The sequence below is a fragment of the Struthio camelus genome, chromosome 2 (genome assembly GCF_040807025.1).
Source record: "Struthio camelus isolate bStrCam1 chromosome 2, bStrCam1.hap1, whole genome shotgun sequence".
Taxonomy (NCBI): Eukaryota; Metazoa; Chordata; class Aves; order Struthioniformes; family Struthionidae; genus Struthio; species Struthio camelus.
Genome location: NC_090943.1, coordinates 57,618,106 through 57,645,721, shown reverse-complemented (window position 1 = coordinate 57,645,721; position 27,616 = coordinate 57,618,106). Strand labels below are relative to the sequence as shown.

The following is a 27,616-nucleotide window of genomic DNA, read 5'->3' as shown; positions in this document are numbered from 1 at the left end:
TGGGTTAAAATCAGGGCTGGTGTTTGCGGAGGCAAGTTTGAATTAAATTGAGGCTGAGGCATTATTCGGTAGTTGTTGAGATCTTGAAAACTGGAGTAAGGAAAAAGCACCATATGAAGTAAGTGCTGTGGAAACTAGGTTCACAGGCCCTCTGGGCCTTGCGCTACTGGGCCTGAGTGCACATCAAGAGGCATGGATGCGTGCCATTAACGTTTTGGAAAATTAAAAGGAGGATAACCTTTCTTGCCGTGGGTTGTTATTTCTGTTGTGAATAGCTCAGAATAGCTCAGATTCTGCTTAACGGGCCTTCTGGTTGCTTCTGTGGTCTTGACTTGAATGTATTGCTTTCGTCAGGAGGCTTTACCTGCTTGCTGTCCCTTTGAAAAAGAAATGTTACATTTCCAGCAAGCTCTCTGGCATGGGTGAAAGTCATGCTGTAGTCAGGGGCAGACCATTTGGTTCATTGGTGACAGGGAGAAATGCCAAGGCCTGTGGCAAAGCAAAATGTTGAATGAAACAATTCCTCTGTAAAACTATCCATGATACTTTTTAATATTTTACCAAGAGGTGACTAATGAGAGTGTCTGAGGCCCTTGGAGTCCACAGGCTTAAAAATGACTCAAAATGGCCAAATGAACCAGGGGAATGAAAAGTTACATAGCTATAGGCAACAAAAGGCTGGTCTTGGACAATATTTTCTCTCTCATGTCATTCTTTATCTTTCTGTTGTAAATATGTTAGAACTTCCTTTAAGTTCCACAAATGCCAAATATGTAGGTAGTATTTGCATCACCTTCAGGCCCAATTTCCACTAGGGCAATGCTCTCTGCCCCTTTTTGAATACTGTTTTTTATGGCTCAGGGCTGGCTGGAGGGGAGAGGGGCAGGTGATTTGAGAGAGAATATGGCAGGCCCGGGTCTATATAGTGTTTATTTTGAGAAGAATAGGAGGTGATGTTTATTCATAGAATTTGTTAACTGCTACCATTTCAATTTGTGCATTATTACCTGTCATTTTGTTTCCTCTAAGAATGGAAAGTTTGGTCCCTTTTTCAAAGGGGAACAAACTGAACATTGCTGAGATGATGCGTCCCTCATGCAGTATTCTGTAAAGATTTGGGGGTTGGTTGAAAAGAAGGGTGAAGCCTACTTGCACATACATATAAGTCTTCAGTATTAAAAAGAATGGCTAATGCTCAGATTTAATGATAGAATGCATTCATTGTAGTTAAATAGTGTAAAGCATAGCTGTTTCAAATTACTTTCCAGGTTGCTGTCATATAAATAGCCTGTACTGCTGATATATTGCTGTACGTTTATTATCTAGCAGATGACAATCCACTTCTGAATTAATAGCAGGAGGGAAAGGGGAAATATGAACACAAATAAGTTTTAACTGCTCCTTAGCGCTAATGATTTCTCATTCAGCCTTACATGCCACATGTAATGCCACCAAATTTGTCTCATTCTTCCTTGCTTTGAGAGTTTGGGATCCTTTGTTAAAGGAAAAGTTCCTTCATGTTTAAAAAAAAAAAAGGGGGGGGGAAGGGGGAAGACGGGGGCAAGAATTCCATACTTTGCAGTAAATTTCCACACACATATACGCATACCCCATGCTCCTGCCTAGCACACACAATGCTTCATTTTGTGTCTATAATTATCCTTTGTTATTTTGACAAAGTGGTTTCCTGTGTAAACTTTGGAAGCACTTCTGCATGCAACACCCCCATAATATAAAATGCTATTTAAGCATAACTGCAAGAACAGAAGTGTTGAAAGCAGCAGCATTTTTGTATTGTGACACTAGTATAATTATTAAAAGATCCAATTAATTAATTCTTTTTTCCAATATAGGTCCTTCAAAAACTAGGAAAAGCAGATGAAACAAAAGATGAACAGTTTGAAGAATATGTTCAAAATTTCAAGCGGCAAGAGGTCAGTGACTTTTTTGATTTCTTTAATTATGTCTTAAGAAGTATGGAGTGTATTTTAACTTCATCTTTTTGAAGGAGATGCTGCAGGGCAACAAGTAAAAAATGTTTTGAACTGTACAGGTGTAGGATTTTGTTCTGCCTTTTCCAAACAGAAAAAAAAAAACTTGAATTTTTTGTATGCAAAGTGCTAAGAATTGCATTTATAATAAAAGACTAGAATTTAATCATAAGTAACATAATCATACTAGAACTCCTTGGAATTGGTGGCGTGAGAGCACACTGGGACAGGAAGGCAACCCAGATTAAATATAGCTTTGCAGATGCCACAGAGAAGTAGTGCATCTGTTTGGTTTCATTTTGAGGATCCTTTTTATTAGTGATACGTAATATTGGTGGTTCTGTATAAAGTTAATAGATGAATAGTTTTAGATTGCTGTGTGTTATTACGCATCACTGTTAATGCAGGGATGGCAAGGACTGTGGCGTCAGTGCTGATGATGCACTCCTGGGGAGTAGGGCTCAGTTGTTCTTAATGTTCTAAATGCATCCATGAAGACAAAGGTGCCCTAAAGATTTTAAAATCTCGGCCCAATGCAGTCCTAAATTCTAACCTCAATTACTCCTTGCTTTATTGGACAGACTTTTGTGCTCTGAGGTGACTAACTGCAATTAATTACATAGTAGCTTTCTAGTGCAAATTAATGCCTACCATGAGCTGCATTAATGCCCCCAAGAAAGAATCTTGTTCTGTAAGTAGGAATTGAGGTTTCTGTAGCCTTTGTGAGCTGTCCTTTAGAGCTGATCTAGAAAAGCCCTAAAGGGTGAGAAAGCTTCTCCCGCACACATTTTACATGACGCTAAATTTGGCTTATGTCAGTGTTTGGGATTCCTAGCCCGAATCAGTCCCATCTACCACGTGCACTTCTGTCCTTTCCATGCGAACACAAAACCTTCACGCTGATTGCTGGGACACTAATGAACTCTTTTGCTTCTTATGGGTGACATAGCCATTATTTTCCTCCTCTTAGTCTAGAAGAGAGGGAGGCTTCAGGAGCCAGAGGGCTGTGTAGATCTTCACTCTTCCCCAGAGATGGCAATGGGAGGTTTAAAAAAAAGAAAAAAAAAAGAAAAAAAAAAGCTGTTTCTCTGTGGAGGGTGCTTCCTCCCTCGTTTTCTTGAGGTCTGTAAGGTGTTGGGATTTAATGGAGCTGAAGAAGCATTCGGGAGCTGCAAAGCCCTGCAGAGATGTATTTTCTCCTTTCGTCTCCTTTCTTTTTTCCCTACGTGTTGGGATATCTCTCTTTGGCGTATTTCTTTCTTCCTGATTTTCCTTATTGCTACTTATCCTTGCTTTCAGTATCACAGCTGTTTGCACAGCTAGTACCTGTGATTGATATTGGAAATAAGGATGCATCTGTGGGGTCCTTATGGGGTGGGAAAGAAGCAGGGGGAACATCCCCATGAAGAAAGAGTTCTGTGGGATGTATTTTTAGCTAAATACTTAGAATAAATGAAAAAAGAGAGAAGAGAATTTTTTTCAGAACATGAGAGCTGTTGCTGTGGCCTGTTCAGGTGGCTTGCTTGCAGGGCCCCTGCTGTTGGAGGCTGTCTCATCTTTTGCAGTTCCCTCTAGGTTCATTTGCATCTGTAGTGGTTGCCAATGTAGTCAGGCCTTCGTGTACCAGCGACAGTCTGAGGGAAAGTCCAAACTTTATTTTATGTTTCTTGCAGTCTCCCTTGGCTCTATTTCTTGGCTATCTCACTTACCTGCATTTGGTTTGGGAGTAGACTGTCAGTTCTGTGTTGCTTTGTAAGCTGTGTGTAGCAGCAGGTGCCATGTGGACTCTGGGGATCCCAATAAGCTGAAAACAGTGACAATAGTCTATTTTTTTTTGTTTTCTTGTTTTCCTGTCTTCTTGAACCTTGCTCGTTTGGGAGGTCAACTTTCAATCCTTTTATTAGTGCTATCCAAAGACAATAGATGAGGGCTGCCAGTTCAGCTCAGGGAAAGGACAGCAGAAGAGGAAGAACACCGCACTCATTACCCAGGAAACAGGTAATTGAAAAACTGAAATCTCAGTGCACTATTCCTTGCCTGAGGAGCAAACTGGATGGCAGGAATGTACCAAACTCAGCAGAATGCTCTGTGTAAGGATAATTCCGGGAGATTAATCCTCCTTTCTGGAGGAAAACCCTGTTTAGGCTGCTTAAGGATCCATTCCCACTTCTTTCTGAATACAGCCCCTTGTGGACATGCAAACCCACAGTTGAATTATCCAGATGAATTACTATGGAGAAACTGAGTTATCCCGTGCCTGGAGAAAGCAGAGCGCACTGGTTTTGCAGAGCCTCAGGAATCTTGCTGTCAGAAGCAGTAAAGGCGCTGCAACTGAAAGCAGCAGTCCAAAGATTTTGACTTTGAACAGTAAATAGAACTGATATTTACCTTCCGCTTAAGTCATAATCAAGAAATTGCCACTCTAAAAAAAAGACTTGTGGACCCCATAAACTTGTTTATGACAGGTTTTCAGTGTAGTGCAATAAATTTCTCAAAGCTTAGACCTTCCATTCTGCACAGCTAGTTGTGGATGTGCTTAGCCTCTTAAACAACCCTGAAGTTCAGAAAAAGGAAAAAAAAAAAACCACATATTTCTCTGCTGTGTAAATATCAAGCCCATTGGGTTTTTACCTGAAATTTCATCTCCATCCTGTTATTGAAGGAACTGCATCTTGTACTTTTTTTTTTTTTTGGACAAGGAGTTAAGCAGCAATTCCCTTATCCCCAAATGTATATTAGTGACTCTCAGTGCTTACCTCATTTTTTGTAAGAGATCAATATTCTTCGTCATGCCTGTGCATGAAATCTTGCATTTACCTCTCATTACTTTTTTCCATGTGGAATTGAGATGTCAACAATTAAAATATATTTAGTGTATAAATACATTAATATTACATATTTTATATGCATACGCAGAGATTTACCAGTTACTATTACAAAAGCAGAAGCCGAAGAAGCACTGTTAGAATACTGTCAAGTGCTGCAGTTGCTCCTTTATAAAATAAGGTGAGAAGGAAGAGCCATTTTTTTTGCTCTTCAGTGAGCAGAACCTGCTTCTGTGGATTGCTTTACTAAATGCATGCCTCACAGTAAAATCTACTTCTCTGATGTAGTTGTTAGGGGTCATGAGAAGTTTTATCCTGGGTAGATACTTATTTGCTGCAGGTTTGTTTAGCTTCCTGGCAGCTACGGCACAGCATTGATTTCAAGCTATTCTTTGGAACAATTAACCTGCATTGAAGGCCTCTTTTGGCATTAGCCATGCAACTGATTTCTTGGAATCCATTAGTGATCCGAGACACAAAAGACAAGATTCACTGCCTACACATAAGCACTGGATGTGCCACGAGGTGTCCCACCTGTCTCCCAGTGGCGGCTCCAGGAGTGTGCGGCTCTGCGCATAGTCCTGTTTCGTGGCCACTGGTTCTGTGAGGGCCTCTCGGGTACCCTCATGGCATTTCCAGGACAGCAGACGTGTGTGTTTCTGCAGCTGAACCCTGCTCCCAAAGGGGCACCAGTTCCACATTGCAACACCCGAACGTGGGCGGCTGTGCCTGAGCTGGGTCTCTCCAGATGCCTGTGCTGAACTGGGCTGCCTGGTAGGAGGGCCTAGAGAGCAACCATCAGGGCCATGGGGGCACCTGTGGGCCTTGCTGGCCCTGCCCAGCCCCATGTGGGACCTCACTCACTCCTCCAAGGAGTCCCATTTCAGCTTGGCCCTGGGTACCCAGTCCCTACCTGAGCCCCATCTCCAGCCCCATCTCCTGCTGGACCCTCGACTTGGCTTATCCCCTTGCTGTGTCAGGGGCTGTTGATGAACCCTGTTACCAGCCCCTGGCTCTGCCCGCTTGGCTTGGACCCCATTGGATAGCACACTGTTGATGAGGAAGTCTCCCTCAGTTCCTGGCTCGATCCCCCTCATGGCACAGCCCCACCAACTGAGTTGACCAGGTGCCATGAGGGATGTGAGTCACTCATCTAAGTTTTGGCTTCCAACTGCTGTTTCACAAAGCTGAGCATCTCCCTTAGGACATGTTGTATTTTTCAGCCCCCTGTAGGTGTCTCATGTCACAAGAGGCGTTAGACAGCTATGTTAAGTGAATGATGCGACTTTAGGGTTTTCTGAATTGCTCTCTTGACTCCGCTGACTGCACTGACAAAATCTGCACTGGCTCTAAGGGGAGGTAAGGCAGCCAGCTTGTGTAGGCAGTTATAGGTGTCTTAAGCTGGAGGTGAATGAAAGACTTGATGAAGAAAGGGAGCGCCAATATGCATTGTAATCACATGGAATTCAATCTGCTCTGCAATACCTTATTTCCTCTGGGTGTTCTTGGGCATCCCGTGTATTGATCTGACTGTCTTGAAACCCACTTCATGTCCTTCCTTCAAACCTCTTGTTTTATGGATCTCGTACTTGGGCTTGGAATGGAGACAAGAATTCAGGCAATAAACAAAAACGTGAGCTTTAAAATTACCTCGACTGGGAGACACTATTTCCCATTAGCTGGTATCCAGATTTCCTTAGTTTTCAATGGAATCCTATATTAAATTGCAGGGGATTCTTGATACTTGTTCAGCTGCAACGTGTTGCAAGTTGATGCCAGATTTTGCCCCCCAAAGTAAGCTGGGCACTAGAAAACAAAATCTAGACTCTGATGGGAGGGAGCTTTCTTCTGCAAGCAGAGAAGTATTTGCAAACTGGAGGGAATTTCTCTGATTTTTCAGGAGCAATCCTCAAATGTACTTCAGATACCAGATAAGCCAAATACAAGCAGGTACCAGCTGTGCAAATTATTTTAGGGGCTGGCGTGGGGTCTGTGCTGATAATCGTTTCATGCTGAAATGTATGCTCAATAATTATCTCATGACTGAGAGGCTGGTTCCCCCCCCCCCCCCCCCCCAAACAAGAGGAGACATGATGTGCTGATAAATATCATCTCAGCCTCACTAATTTCCTCCCAGGAATGTGAGGCTCTGTTTTATCCTACAAATTGATTTCTGAAGGAATGGTCCAGATACGTTTCAAGTAATTCCTTACTTCGGCTGAGAGAGCAGGGCATCTGGTGGTCTGCTTTTTTGACTGCACCTGTTGACTGCTCCAAATGTGAAGTCTGCACCATAGTCACCATGGGCTGACTGATTGCCTGTTGAATATAACCTATTATGTCTCTGTTGCTTTTAATGACTGTGCTGGTTGTTCTCTGCAATGATGTGAAGTTGAGAGATTAAGTTCTCTCTCTCTATTTTTAGAGCAGCCTGATATATGTTTCTTCAAGAGTCCTTTGTGGTAGCTGACCCTTGAGATAGTTGACATAGCCAGGCTCTGGAGTTGGAACACAAAGACCGAATGTAATCGAGTTCACACCAAACACTTCCCAACAGTTTTCTCCTAGACCTGCTACTATATTACTTACAGATGTTATTTATGCATATAGATGCAGCTATAGTCATAGAGACTCAATTCAATATTTAGAAAGTCTAGCTTGATATTTTATGTGCATAGATTACTCTTAGCCTTACAACTGTAGCCTCTGAACTTGGTATCATTGTACACTCCAAATTTCCATTAAATCCATTAGGTTGGGCCTTAGAGTGTGCTGGTAGGGAGATGTAATAGGTGTGAGGGTAGGATCCGGCTGGACTACAAATTTGAAGCGCTTTCCTGGTAGATCCTGGGATTCCAAAAACCTCCTTTTTCCAGAGCAGTTTACAAACCTATCTTTTTTTCAACATTTTTTTTTTGTTTCAGTGGCACAATAGATAAATAATTCAATAGCCCAGATAGGGCTGGGGGACAATATTGTACTGTGATATGCAGACATATTTCACACTAAATTATGCATGCATCCCAGTAGCCTCTTACATTTGTGAGGTTTTCATAGTGAAATAGTCATTTACAGTCATTCTTCTGAGTTCCTTAAAAGACCTATCAGTAAATACTACCTAAAGTGTTTCCAAACGGAATGACAGACATATTTTATGTTACAGGTAACTAACACCAACAGTGTGTGTGCCAGGTGCTACATAAAATGCTTTCACTTGAGCTGATTTTCCCTTATATCTTAGTGATGAAATGACAAAATTGCAGTGTTAGACTTAAAGCTGCATTAATGATTAGTTGTTTTGTATTCATATGGGGTAGATTAGTAAGTAATGTATGCTCCAGGCATTAACAGTGCTCTTGACTCTCACTAAGGTGGGGTGTTTTATTTGGTTTTGGTATTAAGCACGTGTGATACTGACCTTTCCTGTAAAGATGTATTGTGTTTGCATCTTCTATGTGACATGATAGATAAATCAAACTCTTCTGTTCTGACTCGAAAGCTGTGAATAAATGATACCTGGCTGAAAAGGTTATCCAATGTCAGCCTTCATGGAGGGCAAAGTGGCCTTTGTACTCTGTGCAGCAGCAGTGATTTTCCTGATGCATCAGCAAGTGAAAGGTGGTAAGACAAACTCAAAGGTGGTAAGACAGAACAGCAGTGACTGTATACTACAGTGTTCAAATTACCGAACTGTTACTTGAAACGTTACTGTGGAGATCTGTATTGTGTGTGTTTGGTTATTGGTGTGTGTGTTTTTTGTTTTTGTTTTAAGTAAGAGATGCTGTTTTGGGTCATCAGCATGCCATCTTGCTCAGATGTACAATATGACAGGATTGACTGAGAGATCTTTAATTTCCCTGTTGATTTTGACCAGGTGAGCACTGGTCAAGCACTGATTTTTGGTGGTAGAGTCTGTTAATAACATGCTTGTTTTTTTTTTTTTTTAAGAAAAAAAAAAGCAACCTGACTTTGAAAAGTCTGCTATTAAGTATGCTATCAAGATTTGTCTCTAGAGTCATTTTGCATATTATGAAGTTGTGACTCATTTTGCTGTCTCATGTGAACCAAATTCTGAAAAGGTAAAGGAAGTATCAGTGCTCTTTTGGGAAATCTCATTTCCTAGGAGCACAACATCTGCAAAATGAGACCCTTAAAGAGGCTGCATTTCAATTAGCAAAATAAATGACCTTAATGAAATGACTCGGGACAATTGTTTCAGAGCCACCAGATGCTTCCTTCTGACAGACCAGAAAGGCGAAAAAGTGTAGGTGGTAGTAAGCATGGAGAAGGGGAAATATTTAATATGACTGAAATCTTAAAAACAGTGCATTCAAACCCAGTATATGAGAGTTTGCAAGGTGCATGGAGTCAGCAATGCAATGTTTTCATCCTGTGAATACTAGTTTTTTAGGTGATAAGGGTGCATCTACCTTCACTAATAGTGAGCTTAGTTTAGTAAAATGGGTAGAGCAGAGGCACCTTTCTCAGAATTCACCTGGCTAAAGGACTTCTGATGCAAATTTATATTTCTGGGTTTTATAGAAAGGTCTAATTCTGTTGCCACTGAAGAAGCTGAGAGGTTTCAGAAATAGAATGGGAGCTGGCCCTTGCCCACGGGCAATTTAGTGCTGTCTGTCATGCAGCATTTGCTACTGAAGGAACATTTGTATGTTGCATGGACATTTCAATGGCTTGTGACTTGTTAACAACCTAGACTGAGGGAGATTAATGTTGAAATTATTTTTTTAATGAATCATGAGAAGTTCCAATGGCACATATGGCAAAACATTTGCGTCATGTTTTACTGCTTTGACTTTTTCCTCTACGTCTTCCTGAGCAGTGGTTGCTGATAATTTGTGACACTAACAAACGACAATAGATGTCATAGTGTTTTAGGGTACCAGTAGTAAAAAAGTGCAATAGCACAGTTACAGTGTTTGAGCAGCCTTTGCTCCCAACATGCCTTTTGTTGTCACCAAGAATAACTAACACACAATGTCATGCATATGAATAAATATAAGCCTTTTCCTGGAAATGAGGACTGCTGACAGGGTTCTGAGCCTTCCAACTGCAGTTTCCTTGTTTCTAAAACATCAGAAATTCCTGAATAACTAAAGATTATTACTATCTGGGCACCTGTTCAGCTGGACAGCAATGAAGAATCTAGTTGCTGTGAGTATCTACTTCCCGTTGTTGCCACAAGCTAAGAGGCTATACTTGTGCGCAGGCTCGAGGATGGTGTGAATTGGAAAGATAGTTTCTATACGTTTATGTGGCTTTTCAGAGGACAAGGGGCCTTCCCAGAAGGAGGTTGACACACACAAAAGGGGAACTTCCCTCCTCCTTCTGCTGTATGTCCACAGATACTCATCTTCAGATCTTAGAGCAAGAGCTTCTGTCCACTGGTTCAATCTCCTTTCCTCTCTGCCGCTATCATTCATTTAATACTCTGCTCTATGGAAAGCAGACAACTTCTGTCATCCTCCACTTCCCATTCTATCACCAACAGAAATTAAAAAAAAAAAAAAAGTCCACTTCTAAAGTGAGTTAGGATGATACTGTGTTATGTAGGATGATATAATGTGTTATGATAGGATTACAATTTGTATTAAGCAGTATGAAGATGTATTATGTGTGTAAGTGGTTTTTTTAATTGCACACAGCCACAAGCTACCACTACCCTTTGAGCTAACCCTCTATTGCGTGGTGAGTGCTGAAGCCCAAGGATTAGGTAGTCCACTGATTCTTGCCACAGGTGTTTGCCTGGCCCTATCTTGGTGTGTAGTGGTGATCCCAAAGCAAGGGAAGGGTTTGCCTTTCCTTGAAGCACCAGATATTGTCCAAAACCAGAGGCAGAATGGTGGGCCGGATGCATAAAGTGGATTCAGCTTGCTTTCTAAGCCTGCTTAGGCATTTTTGCCTGCAAAGTTCCTTAATATTTTCAGGGCCTTAGAACACTGGTAATACCTATGCTCTCCCTTGTTCTCTCATCTTATGGTATATTGTAATTTGGGGCTTTTGCCCTTCAGTTCCTGGGAGGGAATTGGGAGAGGCATGTGAGTGTGAGGGATGTAATTTGCTTACTGCAATGTGTGTCCTGGTTAGGCAAGTAGCTGTTTTTTGAGAACCACCACTTGGATTTAATGTGATTGCAGGTAGATGGATTCCAAGACCCAGCTAGTCTCTTTTAATCTGAATTTCTCATGATCCTCTCTGTTTGAACACCCTGAGCATTGCTGTCATTGATAGCAAATGCTTCGCTGATGTGCGAAGTCCTTTGACTTCAGTGGAGTTTTGACAGCTTGTATCAGTTGAGATTCTGCCCCCTAAATATTAACACAGGCACCCTTTTGAGGTATAACTTTTGAATGAAAAATATAAGAAATATTCCCAGATGTTCTCTTGAGGATTGCAGCTATTTTTCCATATAGTGTAGCTCTCTGCAAGAAATGTAACCACTGAGATATTCCTGTAGTTTCTAGAAGCTTAAATAAATAAACTGGAGGATATTGGATACCAGGAGACACAGACAGTTTCCAAATTCTTCAGGCTATTGAAATTGTCCTAGATAACAGCTTTTTAGGCATAATGTATGTGCCATACATTATGTGCCATAATGTAGCATGATTTTTTTGCAAATCCTTTTTTGCAAGTTCAAACTGTGATATGATCATAGGTAAAGTAGAACAATCTATTAATACAAAATAAAGAAAGATTGCTTTGATGTATTTGCAAAAGAAAGAATTGAGATTTCACAGCAGACTGCACTTGCCAAGCTAAACAAAATAACTATTTTTAATACTATTAGTTTTGGCAGTTATTTTCTTACCAAATATTTGAAAATCTGAAATACTGTGAACACTGTTTGCTAAACTAGTAAGCCATTTATGTAAGTGCCTAGATCTTCAGCCAGTCCAAACCAGCCCAATTTGAGTGGTTTCCAAAGTAGCAGCAGTCTTGATTGTACTTCTTTTAAGTGTCATGATAGCACATTGGCCAGGCTGACTTGACTTTGGCCAGGCGGGAACTTGACTGTAATATCTACCTGTCTTTGACTGGGATTCTTCCCTCTGCAAATGGCTGAACTAAAACCGGGAACTTTAGCCTAGGGAGTTACACTTTGTGTAGGATCTTGGACAGGCCACCTTTTCTGTATGAACTGGCGTATGCACCTGCAGCAACTATGTTTGAAATGCTTACAAGTGACTTGATTCATCAGATAGCTTGTGAAATTGCTTTTTGTTGCTAAGCTTGACGAACTACATGTATGTTTTAAGGTATACAATAAAAGTGAAAATTGTTTTTGGCTTTTTTTTTGCATTTTTTTTTCTTATTTTCCAGGCAGAGGGTTCCAGGCTCCAGAGAGAACTGAGAGGATATTTAGCAGCCATCAAAGGTGAATTTTAAGTCATGTCTCCATAAAGCAAACTTTTTTTAAAAATTAAAACAAGTAGGCTTGTTTAACGTCTACAGGGACAAACGTAAATAATACTGCTTTTGTCATTAGTAGACCACACTTGTGTTTTGGATCTGGCATGGACAGCTGATCTTGACTCATGGGTGTACAGTTTTGCATGCATGGTTCTTCCTGGGCTGTACTGGATGTGCAGGACTGCTGCCCAGATTCTCACATGTGCATGCATGTTGAGCACCAGTGAAACCTGCACAGTGAAATCTCCTCCCTCCCAAAACATGCTTCGTGAGATGCTGTGATTTCTTGTCTATTTCTGACTACTGAGTCCAAAACAAAACTGGCTTATTTTTTAAAATTTTTGAAAACCAGTAATGGATGGTATGTGTTTAAAAAAAAAAAAAGAAAGAAAGAAAAAAGAAACCACACCCCACCAACATCCTTAGAAATTACTGTGTCATAATAAAGCTTCAGCAGCTATTGCCAGGCAGGGTAGCTGTTTTGGGGAATTATAAATCAAGGATCAAAACAGTAGGTTAATGTCTTTGTTTATTATTTGTTGGATGGGCTGAGCAATGAAAATTCTCTACCAGAAATGAGGTGTTTCTCTTGCAGGAATTAGCTTTTGTGCTTCTTTTGTGCTTGCAGGAAACTTCAGCATCCTTCATTTTTTGAAACTTATTGGATGCTGATTTTTGCATTGTCATTTTTCAGTCGTCCCGTTTCCCACAGCTGCTGTCAGCTGTGTGCATAGTCAGAAGCAGTGTGATGAGGTTGTCTGGCCACATGGCTTCTCTAACCTGCAGGCTGACTGTTTACATGCTGGTATGATTTCTATGTTGGTGACAACAGTCCTTCTCTCCATCTTTCACTTTCACTTTCTCTCTCTCTCTCTCTCTCTCTCTCTCTCTCTCTCTTCTTTTCCTAGTATCTTGCATTAGTGGTCCTTTTGCTGATTTGCTGTTTAGTGGACTACTACTCTTTGCACCATGTTTTGCTTTTAGCTTTGACATTTTTTCACTGAGAGTTTCATCTTTTTAGCTATGCTTTTCTGTTCTGAGGCGTGCTTTTACTGCAGCTGTTAAGTCTATATTTGAAAGTAACTTGGACTGACTTTCTTACTGTTTGGTAAGACCTCGTTGTCCTCAAGTCTTAAAGACCCAGTCATAAGCAGCTTGAAAGAGCCTTAAAAATGTTATTCTCCAAAGCTAGCAAAGCCACCAGTGGGCATCCTTGGCACCTGCACCGCCATACCTTCCTGCTGCAGAGCAAGATGCCACAGGCATCAGCAGAGGCGAAGGCCCTTCCAGGTTCTGGGTGGCAGAAAGAGATGTGGCAGTTGCTATAGCCTTCGTGTTTCTTATTCTGTGAAGGACTGCTACCATTAAAACAGTTTGGGGTGGGCTATGCACAAAGCATGGAAACCCCGCTCATGTATATTTTAGCCCCTGGAGTGAGATATCTGTACCCGGGGTGTCTGGGCCTTGGAAGCATGCTATAATTATGGGCTGGCTTCTTGGGGGGAGAAGGCTGTTCATATCATTAGAAAATAATGCACTTTATATCCTTGTACGCTTCTAGGTGTGTGAAAAGCAGTTCATTTTGAGGGTTTCAGGACCTGGCAAGATTGCTGTTTTGCTTAACTAGAAGCACCTATCTGAAGCCAATATGTTGTGAACTAGTAATAAAGGTCATTTTACTGCATGACATTTGAGTGACTGGATGGTAGAATTTGAAAGTACTATAAGACCAGGGCACAACTTAAGGAAGGAATGATCAAATGAACCTTCTTTCAACCCTTTTTATCCCTTCATTTTAATATGTTGGGGAAAAAAGAAGCTTCTGAGATTGTCTTACACATTCTTAAAATAATCTTTGCTATGTTCACTCCCTCCTCTGATTCTGAGGCACTACTTGGTCTCAGCAGGATCTTGATCTTTACTGCTGGTTACTCAAGGGCTCGGGGGTACCATGGCATAAAGATGTTGAACTGGTGAATATTTTTTATATGTTCCTTTATTTCACCTACATGTTAGTTTCAGATCCACTGTGTTCCATCAGCGGTGTTTGTGCTGACAATAGAGAAAGCTGCACACTGTATCCTGTAGCTGTAGTCCTCTGATGCCTCAGTCTTTTGTCCCCTCCAGTTTCCTTGGCAACATGTATCTGAGTCCTTTATTCCATCATTTTCTTTTTTAAGCTTTTGAGAACTATAGGTGTTTCTAAAGCTTTTATGGGCCAATTTTTAAAGAAATCTAAATGAGCTTTCCGTTCTTGACCTTTAGCTCTTTGCAGGTACAAATGCAGATGGGGAGATAAGTACCCCAATTTGCATGCAGGTGGCAAGTGCAAATGCGAAAAGGAATCCTACATCATAGAAGAAAAAAAACGAGAGGGAGGAAAAAAAGAAGAGAAGAAAAAAATGCAGCATGTTTTTCAAGTGGCTTGACTTAGTGATAAATAGTAACTGTCCTACAGGAAGACAAAGGGAGATTAAGGCAGTTTTATTGCTGAGCTGTTAGTCTGTGACTGACAGAATTGTGCATATTCTCCAGACACACAAATCTCTTAAAAATCAGTCATTTAATTTCTTAGAAGCGATAAAACGGTTCATCTTCTTTCTGTTAAATTTCATAATAAATTATGAAATGATTGAATTATTCTGGTGGAAACTCTACTGAGTAGCTAGGGATAATGAATACAACCCTTATGGCAGGACAGGTCATTTCCCTGGAGAATCTCACATGAAGAAGCACTCCTCCTCCCTCTAATAGTTAAATATTAAGAGACAGACCAAGATGCCTTGATCTTGCAGGAAAATGTAATTTTCTCTGATTCAGCCTAGTCTTTCTTCTTTGTAGCATCAGGAGACCCCACAATATATGGGTCTCAAGGTTAACATGGAGTCTGTGGCCAGCCTGGATGCTTTGGCCCATGTCCAAGATGTCCGGGTTGTCTTGATCTCCTTGGGAACTTGAGTATATTGGAATTGTGATGGCAAAGAGCTGGTTACCCTCTGCTCTCTCTAGAGTGCTATAACGGGGATATCTCTGCATCAGTCTTAGGTTTATTATTCCATCTCGAGCATCCCTACCATGTGTGGATCTGTATGAGCCCTATGAGGCCCCAGGGACATGGGCTGTTTCTCATAGAAAGAAGGATTATTTTATATAAGAGCCTCACGTTTCAGGAACTGGATTATTTAGCATCATCTTTCTTCAGCAATTCAATTGTTTAGGCATTTCTAGTTATTTAATAAGTGACCCAATTACCAAGAAGAAGCAGTACTAATCAAACAATTCATATTAAGTATAAATTTCTAACAATTTGTCAGCAGTAAAAATTATTTTCATATTTCTTAGTACTTAATGACTTGCTTTAAATGATTCATCTTTTTTATAGATAGCAGTTAAAAAAAGCAGAGAGTGAGAACCTCCAGTCTATGTGTGACACTAATCCTCTCAATTTTAGTGCTGAATAATGCATAAGAGGTATCAGTACATAAGAAATAATTGAATGTGAAAACCACACGACCCACTCTCCCCAAATCCTTGAGCATTATGAATTTGAATTCATGCACGCAGGCATGAACAAGAATAGGAAGAGACCTGGTAAATATATACCTATGCACTCATCTGGGATATCACAATAAATACAAATAGAGTAGAGAAGGAGTAGCCCAGGTGGGCTTGATCTGTGGGAATTTTAGACTGAAGCCCTCTTTGACGGAAGAAGCCAGATACTGTTAGGCCCACTTACTTCACACTGCTACTGGATATGATTGATGTTATACAGGAATACACTTGGATGAAAGAGTACCAGATTATCCAGACTGAAAAAAAACTGCGAAAGCTGGTACAAGTTTGATATGAACGAAGCATGGGATATTAAGTGCCTTTTACTTATTCTCTTAAGCAGATATAGGCCTGAGTTGTGTAGTATTCAGAAGAGAAAGTCTGTGCAGGCAAAGGTGCTCTGCCTCGAGCTGATCTGTGGCTGCGCTAAATGCAAACTACAAGAGAGATTAGAGAGGAGCTCAGCTGGCACACCTGCCACAGGAACATATGTCACAGGTTTAGTCTGCAATGTGCTGCAGGGCAGAAGTACAGGTATCAGAAAGGATCAAGTGTGAGCAAGGATGCATGAGCCATCCTGATATGTGTTCACCCTGAGCAGGCAGAATGCAGTGTTTTAAAGCATAGCAATACTGTATTGGTTTTACCTTACCTGCAGAGTTTGTTTGATTTGCAGTGGCATTGAAAACAACTTTAAATGAGTCCTACCTGGAAAAATACGTGAGAATCATCTGCATTTTAATGTGATCTGGTATATTCTAGACAAAACCTCATCTCTTCTGGAACCCTTTCTTAGCTAGAGATTCATTGTCCTAAGTGTTATGCACAGAGGAGAGGAGGAAGAAATGTGCCTTACGTCCTTACACGCCATACAATTCTCTGGGCTGAATTCTGCCATTAAAAAGGATCTGCAAGACAATCCAAGAAAAAGCCAAATATTCTTTTTTTTTTTTTTATGGCACAGCACCTTTTGATTTAAGGCTTATACTTTCTGCACACCAAGCTTTGTCCATTTTCTTCCCCATGGCAAGGGCCCATGCCATTCTTTCCCTTGAACCTAAGGTCCAAGAACAGCCACTTACTTCCAGCTTTTTGCTTAACTCTTTTTGCCTATCCTGCCCGTTCTGTAGACCATTGTTTTTGTGCTGGGAGGTGTACCTTTCTGCTTTTCTCTTCCCGTCCTATCTTGTATGTGTGTTTTGGAGTGCGTAGTGAGATAGTTGCTGAGTAGGTCAAAACTGCTCACTCCAGACCTGGCAGTTTCAAGTTAAATCTCTTTTCCTCGTAGACATTTATTTATGCAGAAAAGAGAAATGTCAATGTTGTTTCTAAATCCAGCCAATGAGCAGTTAAATCTGAAGATCTCACTAGAGATGTTTTCAAGACAGCACAGATGTGCTGCAGCAAGCAGACTTTGACTGGGGAAAAATATGCTTAAAAAAAAGTTACTGCTAGGTCAAATTATTATTTTTTGTTGAGATTTTTGTTGTTGTTGAGATTTTTGCAAAGAAGTTGAAATAAAGTTGTATGTCATTTTAAAGTGACTGCTTCTGAACTGACAACATCTTCTTAGGCACAGTCAGTTTTGTTTTATTGGATTCAGAATTGCATTCAGCATCTAATGTATTCTTGCCCTACCAAAACAAAAAGGCAAACCCCAGGGCCTTCACTGAGGGCAGCAGTTTATTCATGGGGGTCAAAGTGGTCTCACTAAAGATAGATATAGGCTCTCTAGTACTGTTATTGAATCTGCTTTGATATTTAAGTCATTTTAGGTGCAAAGAAAGTTATCTCTTGCATATTAGAGACAGATAGCCACCGACATTGGCACGAGCTTCAAAGATCCAGTTTGGTTCAGCACGCTTCTCTATAGATGTTATCCTACAAGTGGAAGTAAGTACTAGGTTCCACGTAATTGTAACCCTACTGGGTCAGCATGGAAGGTATTCAGTCTTCATAAAATCAGGTCCATTATGGTACACTTTGCAGGTTCAGACATCTTGTTTGCTTAGACCTGAAGACACTGTCCCACCTTTTGCCAATTTCACTCCTTTGCTTCATGATTTACATATTTTTATGTTACCATCAATGTTGTGGGCACTTGTGGGAGCAGCATATTAAGAAAGGAAGGAACCCAAGAGCAGCAAACTTCTTTTTTCTTAACAACTCTCACTTTACACATGAAAGTTCCTGAGATTTCAGTGTCCTTGAAAACATGCAAATAAAGAAGTCCTGAGATGTGTTCTGCCTTTGTGCAACCTCTCCCCTTCTGGGGACCATTTTTGTGTGGAGCAGATCCATTCTAGCTTCTCTCCAAAGCCTTTTTTTCTAGATATCAGTTCCTCTAAATGTCTGCCATCTCAGTCATGCCATCCAGGAGATGCCTTGTCCACCAAGCAAGTAGGCATTGGTACTCAGTATGAATCAGGTAGGAAACTATTCTGCAGGAACAAAGAGCTGAGCGTTGAAGGCAGAAACTCAAGATTGCTATTTGGTTGACTTCTTGGTGATAAACCTTTCAATGAGATATTAAATGTCTTTAGTAAATACGGGTTAATTTTCCAATGGGGAAAATTTCTTGTTCACTTTGGGGAGCTGGGTGAACATAAAGGTTTTATTTCAGCTCTTGAAAACTATATTCTAAACATGCCAGAGGGAATAGTATAGTGGGTATAAGCAGGTTGAAAAGATGTTTATCAACTATTTCTTGTTGTTTGTAGTTAGTTTTTTTTTTTCTTCTGTCACATTACAGGGATGCAAGATGCCTCAAAGAAGCTTACAGAGTCTCTTCATGAAGTATATGAGCCAGATTGGTATGGACGGGAAGATGTGAAAATGATTGGAGAGGTAAGAGGTGTGGAAAGAGGGGAAAAAATATTCTGGCTGCAAATAGATTAATCTGAGCTACTAAGGAGAAATGTAAGTCTGCACTTTCCCTGAACTTGTCATTGCGTATTTAAATGTGGTTGTTTCAGCAAGTAAATTACCGGTCTTGTGAAATGCACCTCCTGCTGAGCAGATGCTCCATTTGCAATACTTATTTTACAAGCTAGCTGTATCAAAGTAAATTTTAAAAATAATTACTGAAAAATAAAAATAATGTTGGTCATCTCAAGGCCTTTTTTCTCTTTTCTGGCCCTGGCTTAAGTCTCGCGTGTTTCTATTAGGCTGACATAACCTCCCAGTGAATTTAGCATCAGTGTGAGCAGTATCAGTCCTGAAAGCAGCTGATTGACAAGTTTGTAGAAGGTATCTAGAGCTTAAAGCCACATGAGGCTGTAGGGTGGTGTTTGTTTTGACATGAGGATGGCTGGCCTTTCTTAGGTTTCTCCAGTGACTGTAGAAAGCTAGGCTTTTCTAGAGAGCACTGAAGGAGTCTAACTGCCTTCCTAGAGTAAACAGCCTTAATTCTGAAGGAAGTCTGTCAGCAAGTGTATTGGTGGTGACAAGAAAGTGCAAGCTGTTATCACTGCAGCTTATGCCCACCTGGCATTCGGTGTGGGAGGCCTTGTGGAAAAAGTAATTAACATGAAACTGGAAGGCAGAGCAGTCATCTAAAAACAGCCTGATGATTGCTTTTCTTTTCTGTGGTTGCTCTCCTCTCCCCTTCTCTGCTGCTGAAGGCATGATGAGTTTTTGATTTTTAAATGCACCCAAATTCCAAACTGTGTAAGTGAAGATACCACACCATTTATATCCTTGTAACTTCACTGGCTGGGAGATCTCCTGTTGTAGCAGCTCGTCTTGTATCTGTAGGCTGCTAGATTTTACACTTGGCAATTTATAATTGTGTATAAAAGGGCCAAAGTTTGGCCCTTCACCTCCATTCAATGTAGCGATAAATGCTAGATGTGCATCTCCTTCATAGGAGATTCATGTGGGAATGTCTACTCCTAAATTCTTCCCATAATTACAAATGTAGATTTTTGTATCCTTAACAATGAAGTTCAAAATAATTATGTGTTTATCCAGCCCAGGCTGTAAGTGATCATGCCAAAACTGCTCCACCTAAATGACCTTGTTCTATATGTTAGGAAAGAAGATGCTTGGAAGGACTCTTACACACTGTTTTCAGTTCCCTTAGCTTTCAGAAAATCTCCATGGTTTTAATTTTGTCTAAAATATGTATCAGCAAGGTACAAAGGCAAATGTGCAGCCCTGGCGGCACTTTTTTGCTCTGATGTAATGCTGTACTGCTCTCTAGACCACTGTGATTAAATATTATGTCAATAAATGAGGTATTTTTTTAAGCATGATTAATGGATTATGATAATTCATTAGGGACTTCTTTAGGGTAGAAAATGAATGAGCTAAATGCTGGCATCACACAGCACTTACAATATGCCCCATAGTGCCTCCTGATAAACAAGCAGCACAGAGTAGCTTTCAAGACTTGCCCGTGAGGATAACAGCCCTGCAAAGCAATGTTCGCTGCCTTCAGTCTCCCTCCTATCAAAGGGAGCATCAGTCATTTTGATATGCGCAAAGAAAAGGAGGATTGTGAGGTTTATGTTGCTAATGACTTGCTTGACAGAGAACCAAGGACCTCCAGCACAGTGTTGCAGTAATAGCATTTTGCTTCTGGCAGGAAATCTCTGCTCTCCATGTGATCCTCCTCACATCAACTGCGTTAGCATGCTCTTAATAACCACAAAATTGCAAATAATGTCTCCTGGTGATTATCCCTGAGCTGCAAAGAGGACTGGGGAAAACCTCTGTGGCTTCTTGGGAGATTTTGTTTTGCCTGTTTATGTAGGCGTGGTTCAGATCTGGAATCCCAGTTCTCTCGTGATCTGAGGTGGAGCTTTGTAGGCCAGTCATTTCATCAAATGCCTCTTGATGGCACAAAGCGTATCGGATGGAAAGACAGAGCTTTCTTAGGATGGATCTTAACAGCCTTTATTTTAAAAATGAACAAATAAAGTTAAGCTTACAAATCCTTCTAATTGATGGGAAATCCCCTTTATTTTGTTTGCTCTTTTTATTTTTACTTGTACTTTTTTTCCTCTCTAAAGAAAATTTGTCATCAAGAAACACCTTTATGTGTAAGAACTAGAGCAACTATAGTTTCCATGTTTTGTGACCTTCTGGAATCTGAAATTCTGAGGAAGACCTTATATCCATGATATCCTAATTTTCAAGAAGTTAATATTTGAAAGAATGAAAAAACCAAACCAATTATTAAACACATCATCATTTACTGTGAATTAAAACTTGCAATGTCAAGGTGTTCTTTTTTAATTACTTGATAACTGCATTCTGAGGTAATGCCATAAAGAACAGAACAAAACTTCAGAAAGATTAAGCTTTGCCATTTACACTTGTATTTCCTCTTAGTCTGGAGTGGAATTAAACTAAGTGCATTTCTCTTTCCATTTGCTTTTTACAGAAATGTGATGAACTTTGGGAAGACTTCCATCAAAAACTGGTGGATGGGTCGTTGTTGACCTTGGATACATATCTAGGACAATTTCCTGATATCAAAGTACAGTAATGCTTTCCTATAATGGAGAATTAGTAAATATTACCAGTTACTGCTGAGTCATTAAAAAAAAATAAAGTGAGAGTAAAAAATAATAATAAGGGAAGTAGATTCTTCTCTGAAGTGTAAAACGTTTTCTTACCTAAGGAAAGCCCTGGAGTCAGGCTGCGCTGATTTTTTTCCAAGTGAACAAAACTAATTTTCATGCAGTAGTAGTTGGAAATAAATTAACCTTTGTATATCACAATTTTATAATGTTTTTTTTTTCCTGCTCCTATCTGGTATGAGACACAATTCTCATTGATTTAGCAGGGCTCAGTTAAGCTCTTCAACCATCAAAATGCTGGACAAATTGCAATATTAAGAGGAAGTCTTCTGTTACAGGGCAGATGCACCTGTGGGTGTTTAAACGTCTTTGTGTTATCTGAAGCATGGTCCCTGTGATTTAATCAGTTCTGAAAAGATTTTGTAATACCTATCAGGAGAGACCGTTATGTAGATTTCAGCTTCTCCCAGATGCCTAGCTGCCCCAGTTGAGGGAGACGATTGCTAAGGTGAAATGCGTGGGAGTAAAGAATCATTACTGGTGAGAGGGAAATACTGTTATACTTGGATGTGACTACCTGGGCATAGATGGAAATCCCTTGTGATGCAGTGATTTATAATTGGGTAGGTATCACACAGTTATCCCCGTCTAGCTTATTAATTTATCATTTATAAATCCTAACATTATTCAATTTGCTCTTAAGTCAAATTGTGTTTAGGCCCTCTCAGCATGTGGCCCACAGCAGCATAAAGAAGAATTCGCATATAATATCCAGCTTTGTAAAGTTAGGGCATTTTAAAGGACTCTTTATAGTTTTGTGTAGTTGTAAGAGAAGTAGAGCAGGTAAATTAGAATTCCTTGTTACATGTTAGAACGAACTTTGTCTCAGTTATGTGTCAAAGCAGCTATACTAAGAAGGAAATTTTGAACATTTTTCCTACTCCAGAAAAAAATATGCTAAGTTTCCATTAAATGTGCCACTATATAAGGGGAAGAGACCATGTTATCGTGAGTTTAACAAGTCCATTTATAATGGAGAATGAGAGAAGTCTTGCGTAACGTTGCTCTCTGACTTCTAATGTCTATAAGCCCTACACTCACAGAAAGCCCTTCCAAACCATCTGTAAATGGGTTTCTTACTTAAAGTAAGGTGATTAGTTTGTCTCTTCTATATGCTATGAGATGTGTTCCTATATGATAATATGTCAGGTGTGAAGTGCAGGTGAGAGAGAATGAAAATATGTTGAAAAGCTAAATGAAAACGTAAATAAAATGACTTTTAAGAAAAGTGCTAATGGTACCGACTTTACTTTTTTCTACCTCTACAGACTCGAATCGCAAAGCGAAGCAGAAAGCTAGTGGACTATGATAGTGCGAGACATCATCTAGAAGCTCTGCAGAGCTCGAAAAGAAAAGACGAAGGCAGAATTACCAAGGTAGCACACTCAGAAGTGTCCTGGCAGACGACTTTGGAGTTTAGGTGGAATTCACTTCTGTGCAGAGGCCTAGCACAAAGTTTGTCGTCTTTTCTCTTTCAGAAGTAGAAATATCCTTAAGCATTAACTGATATAAAGTATTGTGGTGGATCAGAAAGGGAACACTCAGCCTCTTGCAGGAGTGAGCCCTGTTTGAGGCCTAACTCTCTCAGTTAGCAGGCCTTAGGGAGCAGCAAGTCCTGTTTGCCGTTGTTATGGGAGTGAGTTGTATCTTTCCTTAATAATAATAATAACAAAGAGAACAGGTTTGCCAGGTTTGCTGTATCTTACGGTGATTACAGAAGCCAATCTGTTTCCTTTTGTTTTAGGCTGAAGAAGAGTTTCAAAAGGCACAGAAAGTGTTTGAAGAGTTTAACAGTGATTTACAGGAAGAATTGCCATCTCTGTGGTCACGGTAAGACTAGGCAGATATCCTCTGGAAGGGCTAGAGGGAGGAACGCTAAGGAATGGCAGCTGGTAGACTTTTAACGAGCTGGCTAAAAATGGTTTAATAGCGCCTTGCAGATGCCACCTATCATCTTTCTGATAGACTAAAAGAGAAAATGCCTGAACCTGATCCACAATTATATTTACTTCTCACTATATGTGTACTTATTTCCATTAGTTTATCTTAGTACTTAGGATTCTTTATCATGTCTTAATTCTGAAGTCCAAGAAGGTCTTTTTTTTTAATGGATAAAGAACTGTGGCAGAACACAGAATGGCAGAGCATGACTAAAACGCTCTGCTTCTATCACCTTTCTCAGAAACCTGGTGGTGGGTTCCTCATCCTTTCAAGGAAAAAGACTACTTGTTAGCATAAAGGATCAAATATTTGCACTGTCAAAAGTAATCATAGAGAGTAGCCACAGGATGTTCTAGAATATTTGGAAAGTCTTGATTTATAGGTCCTTTGTCTATAAGAAGTACTAAAGTGAAGAATGATCTTATGGCAATTCTTTATAAGCTCCTATAAAATACTAACAAAGTAGTATATGAAAAAAAATATATTCCTTTATAACTACTTCAGAATATACATATAGAGTTTTACACTGAATATGTCTGTGATGTAGGAGCACTTGATGGCATAGATCATTCATTTGGGATATGTGCTCAAGGATTGTGTTTTTACGGAAAAGGCAGACAAAATGAGCGGGAGAACAAAAAGGATAGAAAACAAGCACCTCAGTAGTGTGCTGTGTTCTTTAACGACTGACATGCTGGGATGAAATTGTGTTGTGAGTCACTGAAGGATCCTTTGTCTTCTCTGTCTCTCTAAATTAATTCTTGCTAATTGTGGGATCAAGAGAGGGTTTTCCTGCTGTGTTCCTGACTACTGCAGTTGAGGAGCTGCTTAGCTCTTCCAACGTATTTGTTTTATGAGCTTACTAAAAGTAAGACTGCGTATGAATGATTTAGAGTAGTAAGTATGTTTTTGTTTCAGTAGGTCTGTTGCTCACGAACTAGTCTCAGGGAAAGATAGGATTTAATTTGAGCAAGAGTTTAGAAAGCAAATAGTTTCAGAGTCCTATTTTTGGTTAAGATTTTGACATTCAATCCAATTATTTGCTTTGCTGAGAGTAATAGTCAAGAATGCTGCTTGTAATCTGGAAAAAATGAATTCCTCTTCCCTTGTGGCCCTCTCACCCCCATCTTTTTTTCTCTTTTCCTTTCTCTGTGGCATCCTTTGTAGACGAGTTGGCTTCTATGTGAACACCTTCAAAAACGTATCCAGCCTTGAAGCCAAATTTCATAAGGAAATAGCTTTGGTGAGTAAAAATGAAGTGCTTGTGTATACTATATTATGTGATATACATAGCAGCAAATGATTGTCTTGAAACAAAGCAGTAAAAATCTAGGAGAACCTCATCTGAGCATTTGTCCTAGCTCCAATTTGTAGCATAACCTTCACATTGGTTTCTAACTCCTCTTTCTTGTACTCTCCTTAAGGAAACAGCAGAAACAGTGCATTATCAGTTGTAGCAGTAAATCCACTTTCTATTTGGATACTTTTTCCATCTCATCTTTATGACACTGTTGCCTTCAGTATTATTTCCACGTCCAATTACTAATCATCTCATAGCTTTAACCAGGATAAACAAATTAAACATCCCTTTCAAGACTTTTATATACATGATCGGCAGTGCAGCATTATATCTGTGATTATTGGGTAAATACAGTGATTTCTCTAAGGATCTTACAAATGTATTATGCTTTCACCTAGTGAGGCATTTATTATCTGTAGTAACATAGTAAACTTACAGGAACCAAAATGGAGAACTCTGCTTGACTGAAATCCCATGTAAGTCAGGATCAGGTTTTTGAAGGAAGAATAGGAATCTATTCTCCTACCCACATTGCTTCAGACCTCAGGTGACCCACTTCATTAGCAAGCAGGCAGCAGTGAGTCCCCCTTATAAACTTGTTTTCTGAAATCTAACTTATGTTTTTGAAGAACTGCTGTCATCTTTTGAGAATGTTTATATGGATTTTGATAGGTTTTTAATAGTTTGGCTCTTAATAAACAAGGCACTGAGTTGTATTTTTGGAAGGATCTGTACCATTTTAAAGAAATCAGAGTAGTTGCTACACCAAACTTATCACCTATGTTTTTAACCAAGGCTTTAGTACTTCACCTAAATTCAGGCAAGTATTTTGTTTTCTTAGCTATGTCACAAACTGTATGAAGTGATGACGAAGCTGGGAGATCAGCATGCAGACAAGGCCTTCACCATCCAAGGGGCACCCAGGTGAATTTGTTGAATTATTTAATAAATTGCTTTGCAGTAGGTTTTGTGGCTTTCAGCATAGGTAATAATGAGCTGCAGCACGTGTAATGACTACTGTACAACATGGTCACTGGGTCTGTTTGTTCAGGAAGTTAGAGGGATACCTTAGATGAAGGAGATCCTAATATGAGTAAAGGTAAAAAAACTTCTTCATTATCTATTTCTTTTTCCTTTCTAAAAAGGATCAAGGCCAGATTCTCAGCTGTTACTGTTTAGCCTAGTTCATTGCAGAATATTACATTAGTTTGCAGCAACCCATTTATTCATAGATACTTAGTCTAAAGCAATGCTAGTACCTCTCATGACTTTTTTTTTTTTATTAAGTGTTGATGTAGTAGATGTGTTCTTAGCTCGTTAAAGGCATACGATTAGGTGAGATTCCTAACTTTGTAAGTCAGCTTTTCTCTCTTGTGCTTGTGGGGAAAAGTCAGGAAAAGTGATCTGAGTGGATCATAAAAGCTGAAGCAAAAAGAATGTCACAAAATGCCATATTTTTAATGACTTACAAAAGAAATCTGATTTTTTCTTTAAAAAGAAAAAGACTTAGAATGACGTGTGCTTCCCTTAAGGTCAGTGGATGCCAATGCAGCGTTTCTGATTTTCACTTGCAAGTAGCGTAGCCTTTCTGCCGGAATTTGATCTCTTCAGTTCTGTAATAGTGGTAGGCAGAAAAGGTTCAAAGTATAAATGGGTGACACTTATCAAAACACAATGATATTTAGAGTGAATACCTAAACTCTGAATTTCCATCCAATCGCAGCTCATCCAGAAGTAATCAGCACAATATTCTAACCTCTGCTAATTTGCCCTCAAACCAGGCTCAGACTGGTAACCATTAAGACTGACCCAACAGTATAACATCTGCCTCAAACATATGGCTGACATTTCTCCATTTGTTTCCATCTCTGTTTGGAAGGGGGAAAAATATATTGACACTTCCAACATAGTAGGAGATTTAGAGCTATTTTATGAAGAACTTGTCCAAAATTTTTATTTCGGATTAGTTCTGTTTTAATCTATGACCATACATACTTGTACACTGCCTCAGGGGACTTGTTAGCCCATGTATCACCACTCTCAGCCCCTGTAGGATGGACTTCTGAGTGAGACTACATTTCCCATAAAGCATTTGCAGAATGTTTTTTGCCAGATGAAAAATTATAGACTGTTGGAAAATTTGAAGTAGATTTTTTAATAAATAGGCTTTTTGGTGACCTATGTCTCTTATGCGGTGCTCAGCATGCAAACATGCTCCCTCCTCCTGAATTACCCTTACCAGGAACAAGAGAGAAAATAGGACTTTAGCTGCAAATGAGTAGACATTGGTTAATGCAATATGATATAATACAGTCTTAACTTACTTTAAAGATGCTTTTTAAAATATGGTATTTTTATAGTTAGCATGTTTTTCCCTTGTGCGAGACTTACTGCATTCCAAGCCTTTTTTCTTTTGCTTGAGACCTGGGTAACGATAAGGGCTACAAACACTAATATTTTTGTACGATACTGTTCACAGAGCCTTCTGTGAAACTCTGGATACATTTTCAGCTCTATTACTAGTTATATTGTTCTAAAATGCTACTCAGGAATGGGTTCTTTATAAGATAAAATAGCTTTCTACAGTATCTAAACTTTTCTTTAAATGATTATAAGAAAAGAAACATCTTAAAAACTTGTATGCTATTGAATAATCTAGCCTGAAAGCAAGTATAATACCTGGGAAGGAATTTTTAATCACTGCTTATTTTTTCTTTTTAATATTTCCACAGAAAGAGGTGGTGAGTGTGAGCTAAATCTTTTCAAAGAAAGAATTTGCCTTGCATTAGCATTAGGAACATGATTATGATGTGGTCTCCTCAATCATGTAATGCTTGTGTTTTCCTTGAATATATGTAGGACTCACTCTTCTCTTATTGAGTACTGTGATCCTTGAATGTGGTAGCTCATAGCCTCCCCAAGCTGTAAGCTTTCAGAGTTTCTAGTTAGACTAATCTGCCTCAGTGTTTGCACCAGGAAGGGCAG

At 39.7% G+C, this 27,616-nt stretch overlaps 1 protein-coding gene across 4 annotated transcripts in view; it reads left to right on the top strand.

The window, feature by feature from the left end:
- LOC104147070 (amphiphysin) overlaps positions 1-27,616 on the top strand; it is a 127,741-nt gene that overhangs the window by 62,770 nt on the left and 37,355 nt on the right. For all 4 annotated transcript variants that reach the window (XM_068935920.1, XM_068935919.1, XM_068935918.1 and 1 more), the window contains 8 exons: positions 1,854-1,934; positions 12,158-12,212; positions 18,555-18,649; positions 21,192-21,287; positions 22,659-22,766; positions 23,135-23,220; positions 24,499-24,574; positions 25,473-25,555. In XM_068935920.1, coding sequence (XP_068792021.1) covers positions 18,557-18,649; positions 21,192-21,287; positions 22,659-22,766; positions 23,135-23,220; positions 24,499-24,574; positions 25,473-25,555 — 542 coding nt within the window. In that variant the 5' untranslated portion in view covers positions 1,854-1,934; positions 12,158-12,212; positions 18,555-18,556. The remainder of the gene's footprint in view (positions 1-1,853; positions 1,935-12,157; positions 12,213-18,554; positions 18,650-21,191; positions 21,288-22,658; positions 22,767-23,134; positions 23,221-24,498; positions 24,575-25,472; positions 25,556-27,616) is intronic.